This window comes from Rhinopithecus bieti, unplaced genomic scaffold (assembly GCF_001698545.2).
Source record: "Rhinopithecus bieti isolate Rb0 unplaced genomic scaffold, ASM169854v2 scaffold_1103, whole genome shotgun sequence".
In the NCBI taxonomy this organism is placed as follows: Eukaryota; Metazoa; Chordata; class Mammalia; order Primates; family Cercopithecidae; genus Rhinopithecus; species Rhinopithecus bieti.
In genome coordinates, this window is record NW_016803302.1 from 1,094,619 (window position 1) to 1,119,754 (window position 25,136).

The 25,136-nt window shown below is 38.6% G+C and overlaps 1 protein-coding gene across 10 annotated transcripts in view; it reads right to left on the minus strand.

Moving 5' to 3' along the window:
- The window catches only part of RXYLT1 (ribitol xylosyltransferase 1), a 30,122-nt gene extending 6,818 nt beyond the window's left edge, over window positions 1–23,304 (minus strand). Inside the window, exons 1-7 of one of the 10 annotated variants that reach the window (XM_017872711.1) lie at window positions 22,981–23,283; window positions 21,930–22,085; window positions 20,402–20,565; window positions 18,574–18,695; window positions 18,004–18,106; window positions 11,254–11,389; window positions 154–468 (exon numbers count right to left, since the gene is read on the minus strand). In XM_017872711.1, coding sequence (XP_017728200.1) covers window positions 154–468; window positions 11,254–11,387 — 449 coding nt within the window. In that variant the 5' untranslated portion in view covers window positions 11,388–11,389; window positions 18,004–18,106; window positions 18,574–18,695; ... (1 more) ...; window positions 21,930–22,085; window positions 22,981–23,283. Of the gene's footprint in view, window positions 1–153; window positions 469–11,253; window positions 11,390–18,003; window positions 18,107–18,573; window positions 18,696–20,401; window positions 20,566–21,929; window positions 22,086–22,589; window positions 22,755–22,980 lie in introns of those variants that run through there. The other 9 variants (XM_017872721.1, XM_017872715.1, XM_017872728.1 and 6 more) reach the window with 9 other exon arrangements.
- Between the last annotated feature and the right edge of the window lie 1,832 nt (window positions 23,305–25,136).

Here is a 25,136-nt window from a genome sequence, read left to right on the forward strand (position 1 = left end):
ATGCAACCGCACCCTATTTTTATCACTGAGAAAGACTGTACCTGGCCTCAATAATCCCGGAAGAACTAAATTTATTACAATTTTGAATAAGTCTTCCTGGTTCAGAAATTCAGGTGTTAGGGCCTAAGAATGTTTCATCATATTTTTACTTACGTTGCTACTCCTAAAGGCCACTGAAAAACATCCACGTCATTAATCCAGGGGCTGTCATATATTATGAAAAGCAGCTCCACGAAGCCTCCATTTCTTTTGAGGAATGGGTTTATCCACTCATTATTACAATGTTCATTTCCGAGCAAAACAACAGCAAGATGCTGGAGTTTTTGAATTTGCACTAAATTTTGTGCATAAAGTAACCACTGGGTGGCATAAAAGATCTTTGCTTTTTCTCTTCCATTTAAAATGAGTACCACATTATTCACATCAACAGAGAAGTACCCAGGTATTACAGCTGGACCAGTGATGAAGCTGTTAAAAACAACACAACAAAAACAAGAGACAAAGCCTGAACAAAGGTATTTGGTATCAGAAGTTCATCATTTTATACAAAATCTACAATGAGATTTAATCCATATTCTTTCTAGAAGTACAATTTCTATAATACAATTTCTTTTGAACAAGTTTGAATGATGGGGCATAGCTGTAGATTAATGGTAAGCTTTGGTTGTAGACAGATCAATTTGCACATAATACAAAATGTGATTTTTTTTTTTTTTTTTTTTTTGAGGCAGTGTCTCAACTCTTGTGGCTCAGGCTGGAGTGCAGTGGTGCAATCTTTGCTCATTGCAGCCTCAACTTCCCTGGCTCAGGTGATCCTCCCACCTCAGCCTCCCGAGTAGCTGAGACTACAGGTGTGCACCACTACATGCAGCTAATTTTTTGTAGAGATGGGGTTTTACCATGTTGCCCATGCTGGTCTTGAACTCCTTGGCTGAAGCAATCCATCTACCTCAGTCTCCCAAAGTACTGGGATTACAGGCATGAGCCACCATGCCTGACCTTTTTTTCTGTTGTTGTTTTAACCACAATGAAAATAAATGCTGGCTAGAATTTAAACTCTTAAGCAAAGAAATATAATAGCATGGAACTCTTAAAATAATGGTGTAGTTCAAACCAGAAAGGTATTTAAAGTCAGTAGTTCTCAACCCTTTTATAGTGTGAGCTGCTATTACACTCTTCATCTGAATCAATGGATGAGAAAGTGTTGACAAATTGAGAAAGGAAGAATGGCATTATAAACATTCCATGAATGTTATATCTCAAAAATATAATGTTAAAAAAAGCAAGGATTAGGACACTCACAAAATATAATTATACATAAACTTGAAAGTATAGTCATAAAAATTACGCATATATGTTTAGGATCAGTATTAATATAAAAATTTGAATGAGAGGATCCACATCAAATTCATAATAGCGATTCTATCTGAGGAGGAAGGAAGAGGAAAGGGACTAGAAAACAGTATAAAGGGAGCTTTACCCTTATTGAAAGTATTTAATTCTTTTAACAGGAAAGTTAAATATCTGAAGCAAATATGACAGAGAGATGAAATTTGTTAGTTTTGAGTAAATGGGAATTTGTTGTATTACTTCTTTTTTTTTTTTGAGACAGAGTCTCACTCTGTTGCCCAGGCTGGAGTGCAGTGGCATGATCTCAGCTCACAGCAGCCTCCACCTCCTGGGTTCAATTCTTGTACTTCAGCTCCTGAGTAGCTGGGACTGCAGGTGCATGCCACCATGCCTAGCTAATTTTTGTATTTTTAGTAGAGACAGGGTTTCGCCATGTTGGCCAGGCTGGTCTTGAATTCCTGACCTCAAATGATTCACCTTCCTTGGCCTTCCAAAGTGCTGGGATTACAGGTATGAGCCACCGCACCCAGCCTACTCTCTTGTTTAAACTGTATTTAAAAAAAGTTATCATTAAAGGAATAGACATGTATCATAACTCATTTTTTTCATATTAAGTGCTGCCTAGAACAACCAGTACCATTGAAATATTTTCACTAGTATGAATTAAATGTAACAAATACCATTTAATTCATCTTAAAATTAGTCACTCTTATCCTGGATTCTTTACAACCTGCTTAAACCATTTCTTTATATCCTGATAGAATCTTTTAATTTTCAGCACAAATATGCCCAAATCCTGCTTTCATTGCTTCTTACTGCTGGGGATAAAAACTAACATTTGTTCAACGCCTTTTATATACATGATACATAAGCACTTTGCATGGGTCATCATCAACCCCCACAACAACTCTGAGGAGTTCATTATTCTCTCATTGGCATTTGTGAAATTGCACTTTAGCTGCACAGCTTGTAATGGCAATGCTGAGTTCTCAGCCAAGCTGTCTCACTTCAGAGCTTAAGTTTCTCCATAACACCATGGTTAACAAATACTAGAGTAAATAGATATTAGTTAAAACACAAAACCTAAATATATATTTTACTATGTATACATGTACCATATGATTTATATGACATTATTCTAAAATTATATAACATACAGGGACCAGAACTATGTTTTGAGGACTATATTTGCCTTGGACAGGATCTAGCACTGGCAATGACTAATGATTCAGTGATAATTTAGTAATTTAAGATAATATGCAGAATCTGAGGGGCTAGAAAAACTAGCAATGATGATGATAATTATGGTATGCTTAAAATATTTATTATTGATAGCATTTGAATACTTAATATTTCTCTTTTAGAAATATAAGCAGGTATAATTCTTAGAGCATGAGAAAGTCTTCCAGTCCTCCTTCCCCATGTTAGGCCAATTTTATGAAGGAAAAAAAGGAAATCGTGAGAAAGGTTCTATGACTTGCATAAAGCTAGCTGACTAGATAGGAAATGGTACAGGTTGGACTCAAATTTGGTTGACATTAAGCCCATATTATCATGTGCCCAAACAATTTTAGAGTGCCATACAGCTGGGTGTGGTGGCTCATGCCTGTAATCCCAGCACTTTAGTCGGCTGAGGTAGGTGGATCGCTTGAGTCCAGAGTTCGAGACCAGCCTACACGATATGGTGAAAACCCATCTCTACAAAAAATACAAAAATTAGCTGGACATGGTGGTGCATGCCTGTAGTCCCAGCTACTCAGGAGGTTGAAGCAGGAGGATCACTTGAGTCCAGGAAGTTGAGGCTGCAGTGAGCTGAGATCACGCACTGCACTTCAGCCTGGGTGACAATGAGACGTTGTCTCAAAAAAAAAAAAAAAAAAGGTTTTAGTCAACGTATTAAAATAAAATATATGAAGCTATTCTCAAATGTAACTTTCATGTGAAAGGAATATCTTTCTAATTTTTTTTTTTTTGTTTTTTTTTTTTTGAGACGGAGTCTCGCTCTGTCGCCCAGGCTGGAGTACAGTGGCCGGATCTCAGCTCACTGCAAGCTCCGCCTCCCGGGTTTACACCATTCTCCTGCCTCAGCCTCCCAAGTAGCTGGGACTACAGGCACCTGCCACCTCGCCCGGCTAGTTTTTTGTATTTTTTTAGTAGAGACGGGGTTTCACCGTGTTAGCCAGGATGGTCTCGATCTCCTGACCTTGTGATCCGCCCGTCTCGGCCTCCCAAAGTGCTGGGATTACAGGCTTGAGCCACCGCGCCCGGCCTATCTTTCTAATTTTATTGATCCCCACAAATTAACAAAATGAAGTATGATTCGTTCAAGGGCACATTTATACTGTCTTGGTCTTGGATGTCTACAGGTCCCTGTGTTTTGGTAATGGTGAAAGCCAAGGGGTCAATACTGGGAAGCTAAGGTGTAGGTCAGAGGTTCTCAGCACCTTTAGTGTTCCTGTAAATTTTTCAGTATCTCCCAAGCTAAAAGAAATGCTTAACAGTTCAATTTTTAAAGTCATTAGGTGTAAACAACCTAGTAAGTATCTATGTCCTAACAGCTTAAAAGTGACTTAAAAAATAATAGACACTAAAAGAAAAAATCATATTCCTATTTCATTCTTAACTAATCACAAGTATTTAATAGCATGTGTGCACCTGCTGAGCACTATACAACTTCTCAAACCTTGGAATTCGTGGACACGGTCAGTGTCATTTCCTATTCCACACTGATTTTTGTGCAGTACATGCATTTTATCACGGCAACCATGGAAAACCCAGCTTCACAAAGTCCTGACATTGTTGAAATAAATGCAGGGTGATCTAATGTTGAAACTGTACTACTTTGAACTTGCAGTTTGCACGGGGCATGACAGATGTCAAGTATCAGTGTTTCCCGTAAATATTTAAAATAGTTTGTGATGTCCCACAGTGCCTCCGTCAAGGAACCACAGATCTAAAAGATGAAACTTTAAGGCTCAAAAAAATTTCATTAGACTCAGATACTTGGTTTGTATATATGTATATATGTGTGTTGGGAAGTCTGTTAGTCAAACTGCAATGGGTTGAGAAGTAAGGAAGTGATTACAATGAGTATAGACAAGGATTCTGAAAGTTTTGAAGAGAAGGCGATAAAGCAATAATGGATGAAGAAGTAGAGAATAAAGGAGAGCAAGAAAGTAATACATGGAACAAGGTCCTAGAAGCAGATGGGATGCATAGGTGGTGGGCTTTACTTGAGCCAGGAAAGAGCACTCAATGTTTGAGAGCTTGGAAAGAGATAAGGATGCGTGAGGGACCAGATAGAGAGTAGGTACATGTTAGAGCAGCTAGTTAAGAGAGATCATTATGATGTCCTCAATTTTCCTGATGAAAGAGGAGGCAGGGTTGTCTGCTGAGACAGAGGAAGTAGGTAGATGTTGGGTGGTGGGCTAGAGAACAGTGGACAAATTTGCTCATGTTTCTGTATTTTCTATCTTTGTGTCACATTAGCTACCTACTCATGCAGACTAGAAACTAGGGACTTGTCAGATGTTTCTCTCTCTCATCTTCCCATCTAATTAATCCCTAAATTCTGACCATTTTGCTCCTAAATATTTCTGGAATTTGTCCCCGGCTCTGACCCACTACCACTTCCCTATTTCATGCATTAGTTTTATCTCTGTTGGATACTCCCAATCTCCTACTTGGTCTGCCTGGAGTCAGCTGTCTCCTTCAAATCACTTTCCCCCAAGGCTGCTAGGGAAATCTACACACACAAACACATGACAATACCACTATCCTGCTTAATCATCCTCAACTGCTTTTCACTACCCTAGAATAAAGTCCAAGAGCCTTAATGTGGTACATACAAGGCCCACCATGATCTGGCCCTTGCTCAATCCTCCCAATCTCAGCTACCCTACCTTTTCTTCATGCTCTGGGAATACTAATTGGTTTGCAATTCCATGCACAAACCCAAGTTGATCAGTTACGAGCCTCTGATGTCACCTCTGCTGGGAATATAATCTTTTTTTCTGCCTTGCTAACTTCTACTCATTTTAAAGACTGCTCAGCTATCACCTCCCTTAGGAAACCTTTGTTGATAGGCCCCACACCCCTAACTCTACTCAGATTGAGTTAATTGCTTTTCTTCTATATTTCCGTAACAACAAACACAGTAGAGTATGCATATTCTTATCATTATGCTTTCTATATGGTATGAAAATAATTTATAAGGCTGGACACAGTGGCTCACGCCTGTAATTCCAGCACTTTGGGAGGCTAAGGCGAGTGGATCACCTGAGGTCAGGAGTTCGAGACCAGCCTGGCCAACATGGTAAAACCCCATCTGTACTAAAAATACAAAAATTAGCTGGGCATGGTGGCGGGTGCCTGTAATCCCAGCTACTTGGGAGGCCGAGGCAGGAGAATTGCCTGAACCTAGGAGGTGGAGGTTGCAGTGAGCCAAGATCGTGCCACTGCACTCCAGCCTGGATGACAGAGCAAGACCGTCTCAAAAAAGAAAAAGAAAAAGAAAATATAATTTATGTGTTTGTCTCAGCCACTAGTCTGTGAACTTCTTGAGGTTAGGAGAAGGCATTTTATTCATTATGAAATTCTTCAGAGCCTACTATGAACTAAACAGTAGGCACTCAGTAAATACTGAATGCATAAGCAGTAATTTTCTTTAAGAAAGTTATTTGCTCTACCAGTTTACCTAAGTTCTCCTACTGCATTGAAAATATAAATCAAGTTACAAAAATCCAATTTAATAACTTTCTTGCTATACATTTATTTTGCAAAGTGAGGCTTATGTATGAGATATTATAGTACACTTCCACATGATGAATGCTACACTTACATTCCTAAGGTTATTAGTCAAGCATCAATCATAAAATTCAATTAACTGAAGAATAAATATATATCAAGAACTCATATCCAGAATTTTAAAACAGTGATTTGCTTTTCTTGATGTCTTGACATATATTTAATAATTAGAACTTATAATTTTTAGTATTCTCTCTTCTGCTACTGATGTAGTTAAAAACTTTCCTCCTAATAAGTACTTTCCAATACTTAGAAAGTCCAGAGAAATCATTCAAATATTGAGTTTAATGTTGATTATGGAAACAATGTATTTTTGGAATCCAATATACAGGTGACCCTTAACACAGGTTTGGAATGCACAGGTCCACTTATATACTGATTTTTTTTTCAACCAAATTGACGGAAAATACAGTATTAGCAGGACGCAAAACCTTACTAAAAGGTAGGACCAACTGTTCCTATACTGCAGAACTTGATTATGTGCAGATTTTGGCATACTGCCCCCGAATCAATCCCCCACATACACCAAGGAATGACTATATTGATTCATTCTTTTTTTTTTTTTTTTTTTTTTGAGATGGAGTTTTGCTCTTGTTCCCCAGGCTGGAGTGCAATGGTGCGATCTCAGCTCACTGCAACCTTCGCCTCCCAGGTTCTAGCCTGCCTTAGCTTCCCAAGTAGCTGGGATTACAAGCGCACACCACCACACCCAGTTAATTTTTTTTGTGTGTGTTTTTAATAGAGACAGGGTTTCACCATGTTGGCCAGGCTGGTCTCGAACTCCTGACCTCAGGTGATCCGCCCACCTCAGCCTCCCAAAGTTCTGGGATTACACGCGTTAGCCACCACATTTGGCCTGTTACTTACTTTTTAAAAATTTTTTTGCCTCCTAAACTCCTTTTTTATTTTTTGAGACAGCATTTCACTCTTGTCACCTAGGCTGGAGTGCAATGGTGCAATCTCTGCTCACTGCAACCCCTGCCTTCTGCGTTTAAGCAGTTCTCCTGTCTCATCTCCCAAGTAGCTAGGACTACAGGTGTGTGCCACCACACTTGGATAATTTTTGTAGTTTTAATAGAGACAGGGTTTCACCATGTTGGCCAGGCTGGTCTCAAACTCCAGACCTCAGGTGATCTGCCTGTCTCAGCCTCCCAAAGTGCTGGGATTACAGGCATGAGTCACTGTGCCTGGCCAACCACCGCACCTGGCCCTAAACTCTTCTAATAGTTGGCTTTTTTATTTTATCAATTTCTTCTTTTTTTATTGACAGGACTATTGCAGCAGGCTTTTTTTCTAATGAATGGTCAACACTAAAGTCTTATTGGGATTGCACTTTATTTTAAATTTTATCCCATAATTCTGGGGATTTTATGAGGTTTTCTTGGTTGTTTTTTATGTATTTATTTGCATATAACAAACAATTTAATTCTTTGTTCCAAAATAATTCATATATTCAAATTATGTGCTCCTTTCATTTTGTTTCTTGAAATTCAAACGTTTAAGACTACTAAACATTTTACTCCTTGTCCTGAAGATGAGGCCTAATTTAAGAGATGAATAATCAGCTGATGACTGATTCAACGAATGGTATTTGTTTCATTATTTGTCTTTGGGTATTTATGTGGATGCTTAAATTTGTGGGTGAAAGGGAGATACTCTGGGACCTTATAATCATATTGAAAAACAGGTTATTTACACGGTCCCAGAGAATCTCCTAGTAAAAATGACAATAGGAAAAACAGTAACTTTACAGTGAACAAACCAGGCAGACTGCACCTTAGCCAAGTGATCAAAGTTAACATAATCAGTAATGGGAACAAATATGACACACCGAGGATGACACAATGTTGTTTCTGAGGTATTCGGAACCAAAATACATAACCTGAATTGAATTGTGAGGAAACATCAGACAAACCCAAACCAAAGGACATTCTACAAAATAAATGGGCAGTACTCTTCATAAGTCACAAGGTCAACAAAGACTGAGAAACTGTCACAGACTGGCTGAAGCCAAGGAGATATGAAACCAAGCACACCATGTGATTCTGGATTGGAAACTAGGCCAGAAAAGAGACAGCAGTGGGAATGTATGTGTAAATTAGATAATAGTTTTATATCAATGTTGTTTTCCTGAAAAAAATAATTATACTGTAATTATGTAAGATGTTAGTATTTGAGGAATCTGGATGAAAGGTATAACGGATTTTTTTTTGGTACCATTTTGCAATATTTTGTTAAGTCTAAAATTATTTCAAAATAAGTTAAAAAATTAAAACATTAAAAAACAATTTCCTATAATTTTATAGGAAATAATTTGGGTATATTTAAATATTAGCAGTTTAAATGGCTGTAGATTAAAGTTCATATAGATAAATGCTCAAATAGAGGAGAAATGAGTCTGGCGTTATATTTAACATTGGGTTCAATTATTATACATTTTGAATGACACAGCCTATAAATTCAGCTCTCATTAAGGAAAGGTGTTATAAACATAGAAATAGCCCAACTTTTATATTTTAGTAGTATTTTTTTTTGGAGACAGAGTCTCGCTCTGTCACCCAGGCTGGAGTGCAGTGGTGCAATCTAGGCTCACTGCAGCCTTGACCTTGCAGGCTCAAGTGATCCTCCCTAGTAGCTGGGACTACAGGTTTGTGCTGCCACACACACAGTTTTTGTGTTTTTTTGTAGAGACAGGGTTTCACCATGTTTCCTAGGCTGGTCTTGAGCCCCTGGGCTCAAGCAATCCTCCTACCTCAGCCTCCCAAACTGCTGGGATTCCAGGTGTGAGCCACTATGCCTGGCCCTTCTTCTTCTTCTTTTCTTTTTTTTTTTTTGGCACAGGGTCTGTCGCCCAGGCAGGAAAGCAGTCACATGATCACAGCTCACTTGCAGCCTTGACCTCCCAGGCTCAAGCTATTCTCCCACCTCAGCCCCACAAGTAGCTGGGACAACAGGCGCTAATTTTTGTATTTCTTGTAGAGATACAGTTTCGCCATATTGCCTAGGCTGGTCTCAAACTCCTGAACTCAAATGATCTGCCTGCTTTGGCCTCCCAAAGTGCTGGGATTACAGGTGGGAGCTACTGCGCCCAGTCTATATTTTGATATTTTAAAAATAAAATTTTAGCCTCCTCTGCAGCTTGTTCTATCACCCATATGTTAACATACCAAAATACAGGTATTTTTTACTTCCCAGGTGAGGTTATCGTAAGATCTTGCTTTCACATATTTTGCTGACAAATCAGATATTTATTTATTCTACTATAGTGAAAACTATGGAAAGGCCCTCTGTTTTATTTTTAATTTTTTTTTAAATGAAAAAACATGGGGTTTCACTATGTTGCCCAGGCTGACCTCAAACTCCCAGGCTCAAGTGATCCTCCTGCCTTGGCCTCCCACAGTGCTGGGATTATGGGAGTGAGCCACCATGCCCAGTTGAAAGGCCCTTTAGGAATAAGATATTACTTATGTTGCTCCAAGCAGTACATAAATTAATAACTTTATAAGTAAATCCACTACCCCCTTCAGCTATTAGTTTGTCTGAGTTTGCAAGGAGATACTAATGCCCATTTCCATAGACTAGGAAAGAGGAAAGGGGAAATTAAACATTAGGAGGTGCTCAACAATTATTTAGTAGAAAATGAATTAATGGATACTTTGATCTCTCAATTTATTTAATATTTTAATTTTTGAAGAATTATACATTTAATGCCAGTATAAATACATTTTCCCAAGCTAGGGAGCAATGATATTTTGGTGGTCAAAGTTTTAAGCAATATGACTGACAACTTAGTAAGAAACTGAGAACAAGAACTGTGGAGAAACCATTTCCTTGGGTAATGAACAGAGCAGAGTGGACTATAATAGAGATCTGAGTGTCCTACAGCAGCTACACATCAACAGAGAGAGGAAATGGGAGTAAGGGCTAGACCTCCAACTGTGAATAGTCTACCTTATGATGTGGCATTTTGGAATTCATGCTAGGTGGATTTAGCTGGCCCCAGAAAATCCTACTGGAGTACACCAGTAACATGAAAAGTTATCACTTAAAGGCTACAAGAAAGACCTTTCACTGATGGCGACCTCCTTTCTCTTATATCATACATAACCCTCCAAGCAAGGATCTCTTTGCTCTGTAGTTGAGGCCTAATTTAAGAGATGAGTCATCAGCCAATGTCTGATTCAAGCAATAGCAATTCTCTTATTAAGTAGGCTTCAGTATTGTAAGAAGTTGTTTACTTGATATTCTAATTTTTATCTATACCAAAGTTCTTTTTAGATAAGGGCGATAATCTAAAAAAATTATTCAGTGTTCATTCAGACTATTTATGATCCATTCTATGACAAATTGTGTTCTGAAGAGAAAAAAATATAATACTATCCTATGTGAATCAAATTTATCTTTTCAAAGACAGCTAAGTTGTTATTCCTTTTGGTCGTAAATATTTGTTTTCCATCCCACTTCTCTCCATTTCTACTACTATTTAGGCAGCTTACCTGTAGCTAAAGGCAATTTTAGTTTCCTAAGTACATAAAATCTCCTAAATGTATCACCAAGAGATGAATGTCTATTGTAGAAATATTATATATTAGATTTAGGGGAGAAAAGCTTTTCTTTTTTATTTGCTTCTATTATAATTTCACGCATCAGGTATGCTTTTATTGCAGCACTTCACTCTTTTTTTCATAATTATGAGTATAGCAAAAGGGGGCTATTTAGTTTGTGTAAGCAAAAGCATCAGAGAACCCTTCAAGTATATACATGCACTGTGCACCCTGTGCCTAAAATTCACTAAGTAGTAAACATAACCCTGAAAAGTCACACAGTTAAAAAAATTAAAAACTTTGAAAGATAATCAAGAATTGGGCACATTAGATGTGCAAAAGTTAAATCACAGTTAACAGGGATTATGGCAAAATTATAATTAAATTACTATAAAGAGGATATTAAAATCTAAAAACATTTAAAAGTCAAGATGAGGTTATAACTGGGTTGTAGCAGATTAGGAAAAAAATTCTAGACCCAAAGCATTAATAAGAATTTCTAAAAATGACTCCATTTAAGAATTCAGCATGATGCCAGGCCAGTGTTGCATACCTATATTCCCAGCTACTCAGAAGGCTGGGGCAGGAGGATCTCTTGAGCCCAGGAGTTCGAGGCTGTAGTATGCTATGATCTTGTCTGTGAACAGTCACTGCACTCCAGTCTGGGCAACATAGCAAGACCCCCATCTCTTAAAAAGAAAATAATTCAACATAACATTATAGAATCAAGTATATTTAATATTGGAGGTGACTTCTAGATCATGTGGATTAATCTATCATGTTAAAGGAAGGACCATGGCTCAATCCCATCTTTACTGTTTACTAGTCATTTACTCTCTCAGAACATCAAGGTTTTCATTTGCAAAATGGGAGTAATACCACCAGCTGCACAGGGTGGTTGTGAGGATTAAAATTCACTGAGCTAATATCTGTAAAAGCCCCTGGAACACAGCAACTACTTCAATGTTGCTGTTGACTCAGGATTCTTTCCATTTTAAAATAAGACAATAAGACCCCAGAAGGCTGGGAAATCTCATAGGACGCCAGCAGCAGAGCTGGGACAAGACAGTGGGCCTCAGTGTTTACTCTGCCAGGCTGGAAGCCAATCTCACCCACAGCTGGATGCCTTCTAAGCAGCCTGAATGCTCATTAATCTTTGAAGAGGCATAAGAGCCAAGAGCTGGCAATTTCTCATTTCTTTATCTTGACTACATGGGTTTGGGTGAGACTTTGGCTGAACAGGAGTGATGAGAGAGAGTTTCAGCAGCTGTCTTCTGTCAAACCAAAAATATATCAAAATAGTGCATTTTTAAAACAAGGTTTCTAAATATTACACTGGATAAGGTGTGAACTCAGAGTTGTTACTCTAGGACACTGCTTAGTTCATCAGTTCTTAGATTTCAAGATTCCACTTACTACAAAAAACTGAAAATGATCTTTAGGGACCAATACAGAATCATCAACTTTTTAAGACATTAAAAATAAAAATCCTGACTGCCTCTTACTCAGAATAGTCCCTTAGTCAAGGGTGTAGTGCTTGACTTTTGGCTTTACCCACTAATTAGAAGTATGTAACCTTAGGCCAGGTACTTAGCCTTTCAGTGCTCAAACGAGGTAAGCACAGTACCCGCTTCATGGATCCTTGTGAGCACTGAATAATAGAGTCTCAAACATAGTAAGAGCTAGGTAAATGTTAGATGTTATTTGTTATAATTATTAGTTTGTGGCTGTGGGGAAGTTATTTAATCTCTTTGTGTCTTAGTTTCCTAACTTGCAAAATGTAAACAATGATACTTCATTGGGTTGTGGTAAGGATTAAACAAATTAAGTTATTAAGTGTATAGAACTGTTTGGCGCATAGTAAGCTCTTTATAAGTATTGGCCATCACTATCACTACTATTTTTTAAAGGATATTTTAATATTAAAAGAATAAATGTGGCATTTTGAAAAACTGTTTTGTCTTTGTTTACCAATGAAAATTTTGGGATCTGCACTGATTTATGCTCCAGCATTTGACCTAAATAAATGTCATGTCATTAACCATTAATGTTATCTATAAATGCTTTCATTCATAGTGAGCTAACTTCTTACGAAAGTAATGTCTGGAAATTCTAAAAATGCCATCCGACATGTTTTATTCTATCATGATCTTTGGAAATAAGTTCAATTGTTTCATAAGCAGCAGATGCTCATTGAAGATGTTATAATCGAATCTTGATAACAATTAATAATTTATGATCTACCTTTTGTTTTACCAAATGGGTAGACATTTATAAGCCTGTGGTAATGACTATACAGAGAAATGATAGGATTCTGAAGGCAGTCTTTGGGGGATAAGCAAAAGCCACGCTGAGAAGTAAGTTTCCCCCTAAGAAATTAAAAATAAAATTGTCCTACGAGATTAAACTATAAATCAACATATGATGGTTATGAGTAGTGGCAGGCAAAGTTCCTTCAAGAGACAGAATGGGTCTCAGGCTAGCTTAAAACTGAATTGAACATATTAATATAAAGAATGTATCAATAAGGCATTTGTGGGCAGATACATGATGGAGGGATAAGAGTAATGGAAACAGAAAAAGGAGAACTGCTTGTAGGAAGATGTTGCAGTACTTAGTTAAGTAACACTAAAAATAAGAAAATAGCAACAAGACTTCTATAGTGATTATTACATGTTAAATACTATATTGTAAGCCCTGTAATTTATTAACACATTTAATCTTTGGAATAATCCTGTGAAATATGAACTATTATTTGCCTTAAACATGAGGAAACTGAAACAGGTTAAGAAACTTGCCCAAGGTCAGACAGCAAAGTGACAGAAGAATTTGAACTAGGCCAGGCGCGGTGGCTCACACCTGTAATCCCAGCAGTTTTGGAGGCCGAGTCAGGCGGATCATGAGGTCAGTTAGCCGGGAGTGGTGATGGGTGCCTATAATCGCAGCTATTTGGGAGGCTGAGGCAGGAGAATCGCTTGAACCTGGGAGGTGGAGGTTGCAGTGAGCCGAGACTGCACCACTGCACTCCAGCCTGGGTGACAGAGCAAGACTCTGTTTCAAAAAAATAAAAGAATTTGAACTAAGATAGTCTGGCTCCAGAGTCTGTGCTCTCAATAACTGAGTCACATGCGACGCTGCCCAGAACTGACGGGGCTTCATCAGGCTCATCCAGAAGTTCAGTTTGCCCTGTATGTATTCATGCATTAATATTCTGAGCACAGCCTATGGATGATGTTACTGATTCAGTGGTGAATAAGGAGTCATATTTCTGTCTTTCTTTCTGAAATAGAGTTAAAAGCACTACATATAATTAAATCCCATATTATGGTTCCATATGTAATCAACCCTCAAATAATTGGTTATCACTTTTAGCCTGCCTATAATGAAAGAATGTGTCAATCAAACCAATACAAACACATGGCCTGACTGATGGCTCTCTCTCCATTCTATATCATTTATTTGGTATGCTGGAATTCATTCTTTGGGCCTATGTGTTGATGAAAATCAGCATTCCTGAGCCTGATGAGCCCTGCAACACTGATGATATCCTTTCTACTTCTGTCTTAGAATTGTCTCGAGGCTACAACTAAATGATATAAGCTCATTTGTTTATTTAAACAAAATATATTTACACTTATTTTCAATAAGTATCTTAACAGTACTTAGAAATTCTTCCAATATCTTCAAGGTGAGCCATTACTTCTGATTCACTTTTGGTCAAATAAGGATGGTGAATGTGTGGAAACACTTAAGTTAGTACCCATGTAGCTGATTCAACTCAAGAATGCATAAAAGGTTATTAATTTTGGATAAATTATGTACACTATTTTTCACGAACCTAACACTTTAATAAGCTGTTTTAAAAAACCTCATACAATGGTGACCTTTCTTGCATATAGTTCTCTTAAATTCTAAGAGGAAAAGGTATTACTCTTTGGCCGTAATACCAGCACACCTTATTTTATTGCGCTTCACTTTATTGTACTTTGCAAATAAAGAGTGTTTTACAAATTGCAAGTTTGTGGTGATCCCCAGTCAAGCAATTCTATTGGTACCATTTTCCAACAGCATGTGCTCACTATGAGACAGTGATACGGTTTGGCTGTGTCCCCACCCAAATCTCATCTGGAATTGTAGTGCCCACAATTTCCACATGTTGTGGGAGGTACCCAGTGGGAAGTAATTGGATGATGGGGACAGGTCTTTCTTGTACTGTTCTCATAATAGTGAATAAGTCTTACAAGATCTGATGGCAAACTTAATAGATAAATGCTGTGTGTGTGGTCTTACTGCTCCACCAACCAGTATTCCCCCATTTCTCCCCATCTCCTTGGGCCTCCCTATTCCCTGAGACACAACACTATTAGGCCAATTAATAACCCTATAATGCCCTCTAAGTGTTCCCTATAATTAATAACCCTATAATACCCTCTAGGTGAAAGGAAGAGTCGCAAGTCTCTCACTTTCAGGAGTGTCCGAGGGAGAGAATATAGGCATGGATTCTTAGTTTCTGTTTCTGGTAGGGCCAGTAAAGCCCCTTCCTTATCCCTCTTTTCTGCTTATTACTAAAGACAAATACTAAAAACCATGGCTTCAGGCTGCTAAAAGCCTAAGACAAAACAAAACAGAACAACAACAACAATAAAATAAAGTGGGTTAGAGAAGCTTGCAACCAAAAGCTAGAAATAATTAAGCTTAGTGAGGAAGGCATGTCAAAAGCTGAGGCAAGCTGAAAGCTAGGCCTCTTGTGCCAAACAGCCAAGGTGGGAATGCAAAGGAAAAGTTATTGAAGGAAATGAAAAGTGCTACTCCAGTGAACAACATGAATGATGTGAAGGTGATATAGTCTTACTGCTCATATGGAGAAAGGTTTAATAGTCTGGATAGAGGATCAAACCAGCCACAACATTCCCTAAAGCCAAAGCCTAATCCAGAGCAAGGCCTCCACTCTTTTCAATTCTATGAAGGTTGAGAAAGGTGAGGAAGCTGCAGGAGAAAAGTCTGACATTACCAGAGGTTGGTTCATGAGGTTTAAGGAAAGAAGCCATTTCCATAACATACAAATGCAAGGTGAAGCAGCAAGTGCTAATGTAGAAGCTGCAGCAAGTTATCCAGAAGATCTAGCTAAGATCTTCATTGCTGAAGGTGGCTACACTAGACAACAGATTTTCAATGCAGATGAAACAGCTTTATATCAGCAGAAGATGGCATCTAGGACTTTCATAGAGAGAAGTCAATGCCTGGCTTCAAAGCTTCAAAAGACAGGCTGATTCTCTTATTAGGGGCTAAATGTAGCTGGTGACTTTAAGTTGAAGCCAATGCTCATTTATCATTCTGAAAATCCTAGGACCTTTAAGAACTATCCTAAATCTACTCTGCCTGTGCCCTATAAATGGAACAAAGCCTAGATGACAGCAACATCTGTTCACACCATGGTTTACTGAATATTTTAAGCTTACTATTGAGAAGTACTGCTCAGAAAAAAGGATTCCTTTCAAAATATTACTGCTCATTGACAATGCAACTGGTCACCCAAGAGATCTGATGGAGATGGACAGATTCATGTCCTCATACCTGCTAACAAAATATCCATTCTGCAGCCCATGGATCAAGGAGTAATTCTGACTTTCAGGTCTTATTTAAGAAATACTTTTTGGCCAGACACAATGGCTCACGCCTGTAATCCTAGCACTTTGGGAAGCTGAAGTGGGTGGATCACTTGGAGACAGGAGTCCAAGACCAGCCTGGCCAACATGGTGAAACCCCATCTCTACTAAAAATACAAAAATTAGCTGGGTGTGGTGGCGTGTGCCCATAGTCCCAGCTACTTGGGATGCTGAAGCACAAGAATCACTTGAACCTAGGAGGCGGAGGTTGCAGCAAGCTATTACGACACTGCCCTCCAGCCTGGGTGACAGAGCGAGATTCTGTCTCAAAAAAAAAAAAAAAAACAAACAACAACAAAAGAAATACTTTTCATAAGGCTATAGCTGCCACAGACAGTGGTTCCTCTGATGGATCTGGGCAAAGTAAATGAAAACCTTCTGGAAATGATTCATTATTCTGGATACCATGAGCATACATGATTCATGGGATGAGGTCAAAACATCAACATTATAAGGAATTTGGAAGAAGCTGATTTAAACCCTCATGGATGACTTTGAGGGGTTCAAGATTTAAGGGGAGGAAGTCACTGCAGATGTGGTAGAAATGGCAAAAAAAAGTAGAATTAGAAGTGGAACCTGAAGGTGTGACTGAATTGTTGCAATCTCATGATAAAACTTCAACAGATAAGGAGCTGCTTTTTATGAATGAGCAAAGAAAGTGGTTTCCTGAGATGGAATCTACTTCCAGTGAGGATAATTTTAAAAATCTGTTTACTTGTTAAGTATAACTTTGAAAAGATACATGCAATAAAATTGCTTTCCAAGTGTATAAAAAGTAAATAAAGAATTAAAGCTGTAGTAAAAATTAGAACAAAACTGATGCTAACTATAGCTTTTCCTTTCCTGATTTCTGTAAATGAAATTCCAATAGAAAGCAGAATCTTTAGTTCACATTTTCCCCCTAATAATACAACTGTTATATAAAATAAGCATTTAAAAATAATTTTTTATTTTTAATTTCAAGAAAGCAAAACCTAATAAAATAGCATTTCATATGATAAAATTATAGTTTTCCTAAATAAAACAATCCTAACATACTTAAAAACACTCAGAAAATATGCAGTCATAGATAAGAGTTATATAAAAAGGCCAAAAAAGTCTAAGCAATACATTGGTTTTATTAAATCTAAAATAAAAAATAAATAAATAATCTAAAATAAAAAATAAATCCTGATAGAACTCATCAAATTTGTTTTAATAAACAAAAATCTGAAAAGTGACAGCAAGAGCTTTGATATCATCTAAATATGTAAAAAAGTGAACATGACTATTATATGAAAGAGAAAAATGAAAATACTTTTAGGTTTACATATTATTCCTCCAAGATACAGAATGTTTTAAATGGCTGTCACCATTCAAATGCTGTAAGATGTGGAGTATGAACTTTTCCATATAATTAGATAAAAATAAAATAGACATATGATTCCAAAAAAGTATTCTGCAATATACAATTTCATAAGGTCCAAGTAAGCTTAATTATGAATACATATTCATGAGATTTACTTCTCTGTTCTTTACAAGTTGAAATAGAAATATTTTATAAATATATTTTCCTATTATTTTCTTTTAGTATTCACATAAAATATTGTAGAGCAAAACACCAAAGGTTAATGTTGCACAACTAATACAACTAATACCTGTATTGTGTTCTTCCTACGATTGACTTTCCTTCTCTCCATTGAGCAGTCACATCGCTGGGATCAAGTAAGCCTTCAAAAATATGCTCCCAGAGATACAAGCCTGATAATTAACAACAAAAACAAAATCAAAACAATTTACTGTCTCATCTACTCTGGTGCATGAGACAAGTTTATGTTCCAATCTTTTATTCATTTGACTGTAAAACCAGAATGCCTCCCCTTTGGGCCGTTGGCAGGCAGTGCTACCAAGCAACAGCTCCATATCATCAACATGGCAGCTAATGAGAGACACAGCTCAGAAGCTGTCAGTGTGTAAAATGTGGCAAAATGTGAGTTAATATTAAAGACCTCTCCTACTCTAGATTTGAGAAACCCCTAATTTATATAGATCTTTACACCTGTCTTATTCTGAAATGAAATGTACTATATTACAAAGTAAACTATACTATGTGGTTAGAACTATTTTTATAACAAATTAGGGGGAGTTGCCATTTTGTGCCAAATGGAGCCAGAGGAGCTCATGTATTTACATATATTAATACATTCAATATGTCAAGGGGACATTACCTCCTCCTCACTTGAACACATATCCCTGAATGCATGATCCCCTTCACAGACAAATGCCACTACATCTTTTCTCCTTATGGCAGCTCCTGATGTTTTATCATGATTTCACCTGAATGAAAGCTCTGAGAGTAGAGGAGAGCAGCGTTACTCAATGAGGCACTATGGAGACCATACACCACTTCTGGGCACCCTGTTTTGGTTACACTCAAAGAGGTTTTTGTTTCATTCTCATTGTACCCTGGTACTAAAGGAAACCCAAGCCACTATGTTTAAAACGTGGCCAATTAGATAAAGCTTTACAAATGTGATGGGTTGAATAATGTCTCCCTGCCCCACCAGCAAAGATGTCCATATTCTAATCTCTAGAATCTAGGAATATGTTACCTTACATGGCAAAAGACACTTTAAAAATATGATTGAGTTAAGGATGCTGAGGTGAAGAGATTATTATAGATTATCTAGGTAGGCCCTATGTAATCTCAAGAGTCCTCACACAAGGGAGGCAGGAGGGTCAGAGTGAGGCAAGGGATATATAAAGATGGAAGTAGAGGTCAGAGTGATGTGGGGCCATAAATGAAGGAATGCGGGTAGCCCCTAGAAACTCTCAACGGTAAGGAAACAGGTTCTCCTCTAGAGCCTCCAAAAGTAACACAGCCCCCACACATTTTAGAGTTCTGCCTTCAGAAAAGTAAGATACTAAATTTGTGGTAATTTGTTACGGTTGCAATAGGATGCTATAGATTATACAGTTAAGATTATGGTACCTGGAAATGGGGTGCTACTGTAACAAATACTTAAAAATGTGGAAGTGGCTCTGAAATTGGGTAATGGGTAAAGGCTGAGAGAATTGTAAGGACATGATTTTAAAAAGCCTAGATTAGATTGCCTTGAATAACCTGCAGATAGAAATATGGATGTTAATGACTCAACTAGTGAAGACTCAAAGTGAGGCAGAGTAGAGAAAACCTGTATTGTCTTAGGGGATATCTAAATCATCATAAGCAGATTGTTGGTAAGAATATGCAATTTTTTTTTATTTTAATTAATTAATTAATTAATTAATTATTTTTGAGACAGAGTCTCGCTCTGTAGCCCAGGCTGGAATAAGGTGGCATGATCTTGGCTCACCGCAACCTCCACCTCCCTGGTTCAAGCAATTCTCCTGCCTCAGCCTCCTGAGTAGCTGGGATTACAGGCATGTGCCACAATGTCTGGCTAATTTTTGTATTTTTGGTAGAGATGGGGTTTCACCATGATGGCCAGGCTGGTCTTGAACTCCTGGCCTCAAGCGATCCACCTGCCTCAGCCTCCCAAAGCGCTCGATTACAGGCGTGAGACATCATGCCTAGAATATGCATATTAAAGAAATTGTTGGTGAGGGCTCAGAAGAAAATCAGGAATGCGTTATTAGAAACTGGAAGGATGAGGATACTTGTTATATAACAGTAAAAAGCTTATTTGGATTGTATCCTGCAGTTACGTGGAAAGTAGAACTTGTGATAAACTTTAATAATTAGCTGGAGGGTTCCAAGCAAAGTGAAAGGTGTGGACTGGTTTCTTCTTGGTGCTTAATGAAATATAAGAAGAAAGAGATAGAAGGAAAAACTGTTAAGCAAAAGGGAACCAGAATTTGATGATCTGGGAAATTCTCAGACCATTAAGATTGCAAAAGAGGTGAAAAATTAGATTTACTGTCTGCAAAGGGTGTTCCAGAAAGAAGACCAAGGATGTGGCTGCACAACCTTTTGCTAGTGTCTCAGAAGGAATAGAAGATCTGAATATTCATTCACACAAAGGGCTCTTTGAAGAGATTACACATGTGACTTACAGGTCTCCTCAGCCACCTCAGCAGAAGCCAGAAATGGAGATGGGATTACTCAGAAAAGATCTGCAGAGGAGCTTCCCATCTAATGGAGTGAATCCTGTGACATACACAGGAGGCCCACAAGGTTCTTCAGAATGTTATATGAGCAGAAACACTGCCAGCTTGGACTAAAAAAGACAGAAAGAGGTCACAATGAAAGAAGGCTGATGGGCTCTGCAAATTTTACCAGCTGTCAACAGGCTGATAAAATTACTAAGCTGCAAACTTGTGTTACTTTTTATGAAAAAGGAAAAGATGACTTCAAGAGTATGGCTGAAATGCCAGAGGGCAAAGCTGTACAAGTCATAGATTATTCCTAGGCCTGCAATATAATCTAATGGAGCTGACCATTCAGATGAAATTTAGATTTCAAAATTGCTAGGACCAGTGACACTTTTTTACTTCAATTTTTTCCCTTTTTGAATGGGAATGTCTATAATGGTATTTTATAACTGTGCCTAGAGAATAGGCTGATGAAAGTAGCATTTTTCCTGCCAGCAGAGGTATTAAAAAAAAAAAAAGGTAGCATTTGATGAAATTCACTTGGCCACTTTGCGCTTATCAGATTGAAAAGAAATAAGTCTGGAAATGAAAATCTGGGATTTAAGAGAAGAAATCAGTATTAGAGACTTTATTTAAAAAATAATGGTCAGAACTTGATGATTGAAGACCTGGTTTCAGGTACTTGAAATTTAGAGACTGGTAGTAATCTTCCAGGATGTATACTTGTATGTAAGTATGAACGAATTTATGAAATACCATGAGCAGAGGACTATCCTCTGTACATTTTCCTCTCATCTGGTACTTTCTACCCATATCCCTTATTGTACATAAACCCAGCTCATGTTCAAAGGCCAAATAGAGTGCTTTCTAAGTCACTAAATTCTTTGTGACTCTTTGAACCCTCACAGCCCCATTCTCTAATTGAGCATAATATATATCTTAGAACACTACACTCTCATGATATTCACAGCAAAAACGCTTCTGTGTGCAATCAAGTTTAATCAACTACATACTATAATATATTCCTTCGCTGATACAATGAACACTGTCATATTAAAGGCTCTTGAGAAAGGCCTGCAATGAAGAACCTTAACTTTGTACTCTTCAGTGTTTCCCAAATGTGTTTGGCCCTCAAGGGCAGGGGCCACATCTTATATTTGTGTATCAAGTGTCCAAAAAATACAAAGATTCATGAAAATTCAGTTGACATATGTATTGCAATCTAATGACACTATACAGCCTATTCAATGTATCGATAAATGAAGCTGTGCTCTGCTGAAGACCACCAGTGGAACATGTATGTGTGTACATTTACAAACAGATGTTGTCTAATTGGAAGGAGAAAGGAATTACTGACAAAAAGTGAAAAAATATATCATGATGCCTTAATTAACAAGTTATGAAATAAATTATATTAAAATGAATTTCATATCAATAAAGTACATTTTACAATGCTTTTTACATGTCTTCCTTTTACATATTAACTTACCAATGGCAGCTTTGCCCCAGATTTGTACACTGAGGTCTGTTTTTCCTTTCGTGGATTTATTTAATACCTGAAGGCTAGTTTTAAATCTGTATTGTTGCTCATTTTTTTCATCTCCTTCCCAAGGATTCCATTCTTCACTTTCCAAAGTGAACTGTTCTGTTTTAAAAAGAGTAACAGTGTTTACCAGTTAGGTATTATTGCAGCTGTAGGTAAATTAAAATCATTTAAATTAAGCGTTAGTTCTAATTTCATCCTAACTTTAATTTTTGAGAGATAGAGCAACTGAATTTAAACTGGTTATACACAATGAAAACAAAAAAGAAACTATCGGCAATTTTTTTAACTGAACTTTTTTTACTCTGAAAGGTCTTAGAAATAAAATGCTAACTTGAAACAGGAAAATTCTCTTCCCCAAAACAAAACCTTTAAAAATAACAGGATAATATGTATCAAGTTACAGCCTTAACTTCTGCAATTCTTTTTATCTGTTGTATACAGGTAACCTATGCACAAAAAACTGACTTCAGAGTGTAGTGTTCACCAGTCTTAGATACTATCGTGCAAAATTCTGAATAAAGGGAGAGAGAAAGCTGAGTCTGATCTTAAGATAAATTAAACATAAGACAGGGGACCAGAATTTGGAGGTAAAGCCTGCCTTACGGTCACTGCAGGATTGGAGAGGGTTTTGTTTCAACATGGAAACGGATGTCTTAAACCTTGTAGCGATTTTGAGGCCTTCCAGGAGCACTCCCGCAAATCTCTGGCATTTGAGACGACGTCTTGCATTTTAACACGTATTTGAAAGGCGTTCGCGCCTGTCACCCCCTGGGATGGGGAGCGGGGAGACCGTGTGAGATCTGGGTGAGAATTAAGGACCATTCTCTAATCCCGAGCCAAGGGCTGGCTCGAGGGGCTGTAGGAGGCAAAGCGCGTCTCAGGCCCCGCGGGTAACCCCAGACTTGAGAGCGGGGTGCGGGAACCCGGCCCCTGCCGCCCAGCAGCCCCTAGCGAGGTGCGCAGAGCCGGAGGGAAGCTGCAGCCCCCGTCCTACCTCGGCCGCGTCTCTCCCGCGCCGGGGCCACCGCCCCCTTCCTGAGGCCCCGCGGGGACCCGGCCGGCGCCTGGCGGCGGCGCCCGAAAAAGACGTGGTAGGCAGCGTAGAGGGAGAATAGGCAGTACAGGGCGATGAGAAATGAGCAGAGCCGCTTCCGCGTCAGCCGCATCCCACTCGGGCTTCCAGTCAGGTAGCCACCGCCATGGAGCGGCCGGAAACAGAAGCTGCGGCCCGGGCGACGTCCGGCGCAGGCCCAGGCACTTTCCAGGACGTCCCCATCAAAGGCTCTTCCGCCCAGAGCCCGGTACAGCCCCGCCCCGGGCACACCCACCTCCCTCCTCCCGCCCAGGCCCCGCCCCCTCCAGTCCCGCCTCATCCGCCGGGCCCAGGGCCTGCCTGCCCACCTCCCGCTCCGGAATAGGGGGTCCTGGAGCGGCCACTACACCAAGTGCTTCCAGGCGCCGGGCTGGGTGGGAGCGTCTCTGTCCTCTGCCGTGTACCCATTACACCTTTCAACCGTGTCACTTTTCCCAAGTACATAAAGACTCGGGGAAAAAAGAACACCCGTGGTGGTCCATGAAGGCCATGTGAAGGCGTGGACCGTGATATTTTTTGCTCTACATGGAATCCCTAGCGCCTGGGACAGTGCCTACTACATTGATAGATGAGTGAATATAAACGTCCTTTAAAAAAATTGATGATGGTCGCTCAACCTTGTGAATGTAATTAATACCACTGACTTGTATGCATAGAAATAGTTAAAATGTCGAATTCGTGTTTTATATACCTTACTGCAATAAAAATATTTTTAAAGTTCAATTTTATTATGATGTGAGTTGAACGCACATAGGCATACAGTATTTTGTCAAATAGAGGCTATAAATGTGAATGCTTCAATAAACTTTTTGTCCAACCTTGGGAATATGGGCTACAATGTTCTGTCAGTTGCATCTGGTACTACTGCTCAAGTTATCCCGCAGTCTTGCGACGGTGTGTCCACTAATTAGGGTGACCAGTGGTCCCAGTTTGCCCAGGACTGTAAAGATTGGAGGATTTTTAGTGCTAAAATTGGGAAAGTCCTAGGAAATCAGTAAAAGTTGGTCACTCTAGCATTGACTCTAAACTATTAGGTCAAACACTTTACCCAATCCCCCAAACAGTTCCCTGCCTCCAAAGACCTGTTTTAAACCATTTTTGCTCAGACTCCCTAAGTCCTATAAATATCACCCCAAACCTTCTCCTTCTGAGACTACCAAGCTCCTGTCAAAGTGTGGCCTCCCTTACTGTAGTAGATTTAATAAATTTAGCTTTCCTTGATTAACAGGCTATTCTGGTGTCTTAGAGAGATGGCAGTTGTTTTATGTACACTGTATTGTTGGTTATCCTATTTTGTTGTGGAAATGACAATTATTTAAGGATAGGAAGTAATTACCTTATAATTACTAAAAAACGCCCACTGTATCAATGTACATGCAGATGCTACTGACTAATAGTTTTACTATTGAGAAATGCATACAAGGTAAAACTAATATGCAGCTGATGTCATCTTGAATGGGGCAGAGGGCCATGAAAATGAAGGAGTTGTTTTACCTCAAACTGCAAATGACTGCATAATTTGATTATAAACTTTTAAAAATGTATTTAGGTTACAAAGGAATCTTCTAATTGATCTAAGTCTGGCAGAGTTCATTTTCCTTTCTCTTGGTGTTTAATGATTGAGCTACAGCTGGAAGCTACTTTCTGTATATGCTCTCATCTCTTCAGGTGGATGGAAAGAGAGGGAAAGAGACGTAGTAGGGAATGCAGCAGTGCGGAGGGGGAGACAAGGTTAAATATCCTCTGGGGGTTGAAGCTCCGCATATAGGGAACCAGAACTGAGAAGGAAAGATGTGGGAGGAAGGATAGAAATAAAGGAATATGAGATGAACTAAACTAAAGCAGGGCTAAAATCTTTACTTGGTGGTATTTTCTACTCTGTCTGCAAAGGGAAGAACTATTAATCAACAAGATATTGAGAAAATAGCCATAATGTCCTAATGCCTTCTTCTAGCTGACTGTGAAATAGTACACGCTTATTCTTAGAAGTCTCCAATCCAAATTTCTTGTGATACCTGGTCAAAATTCTCTTCTTAGAAGTTTATCAAGTCTCCAGT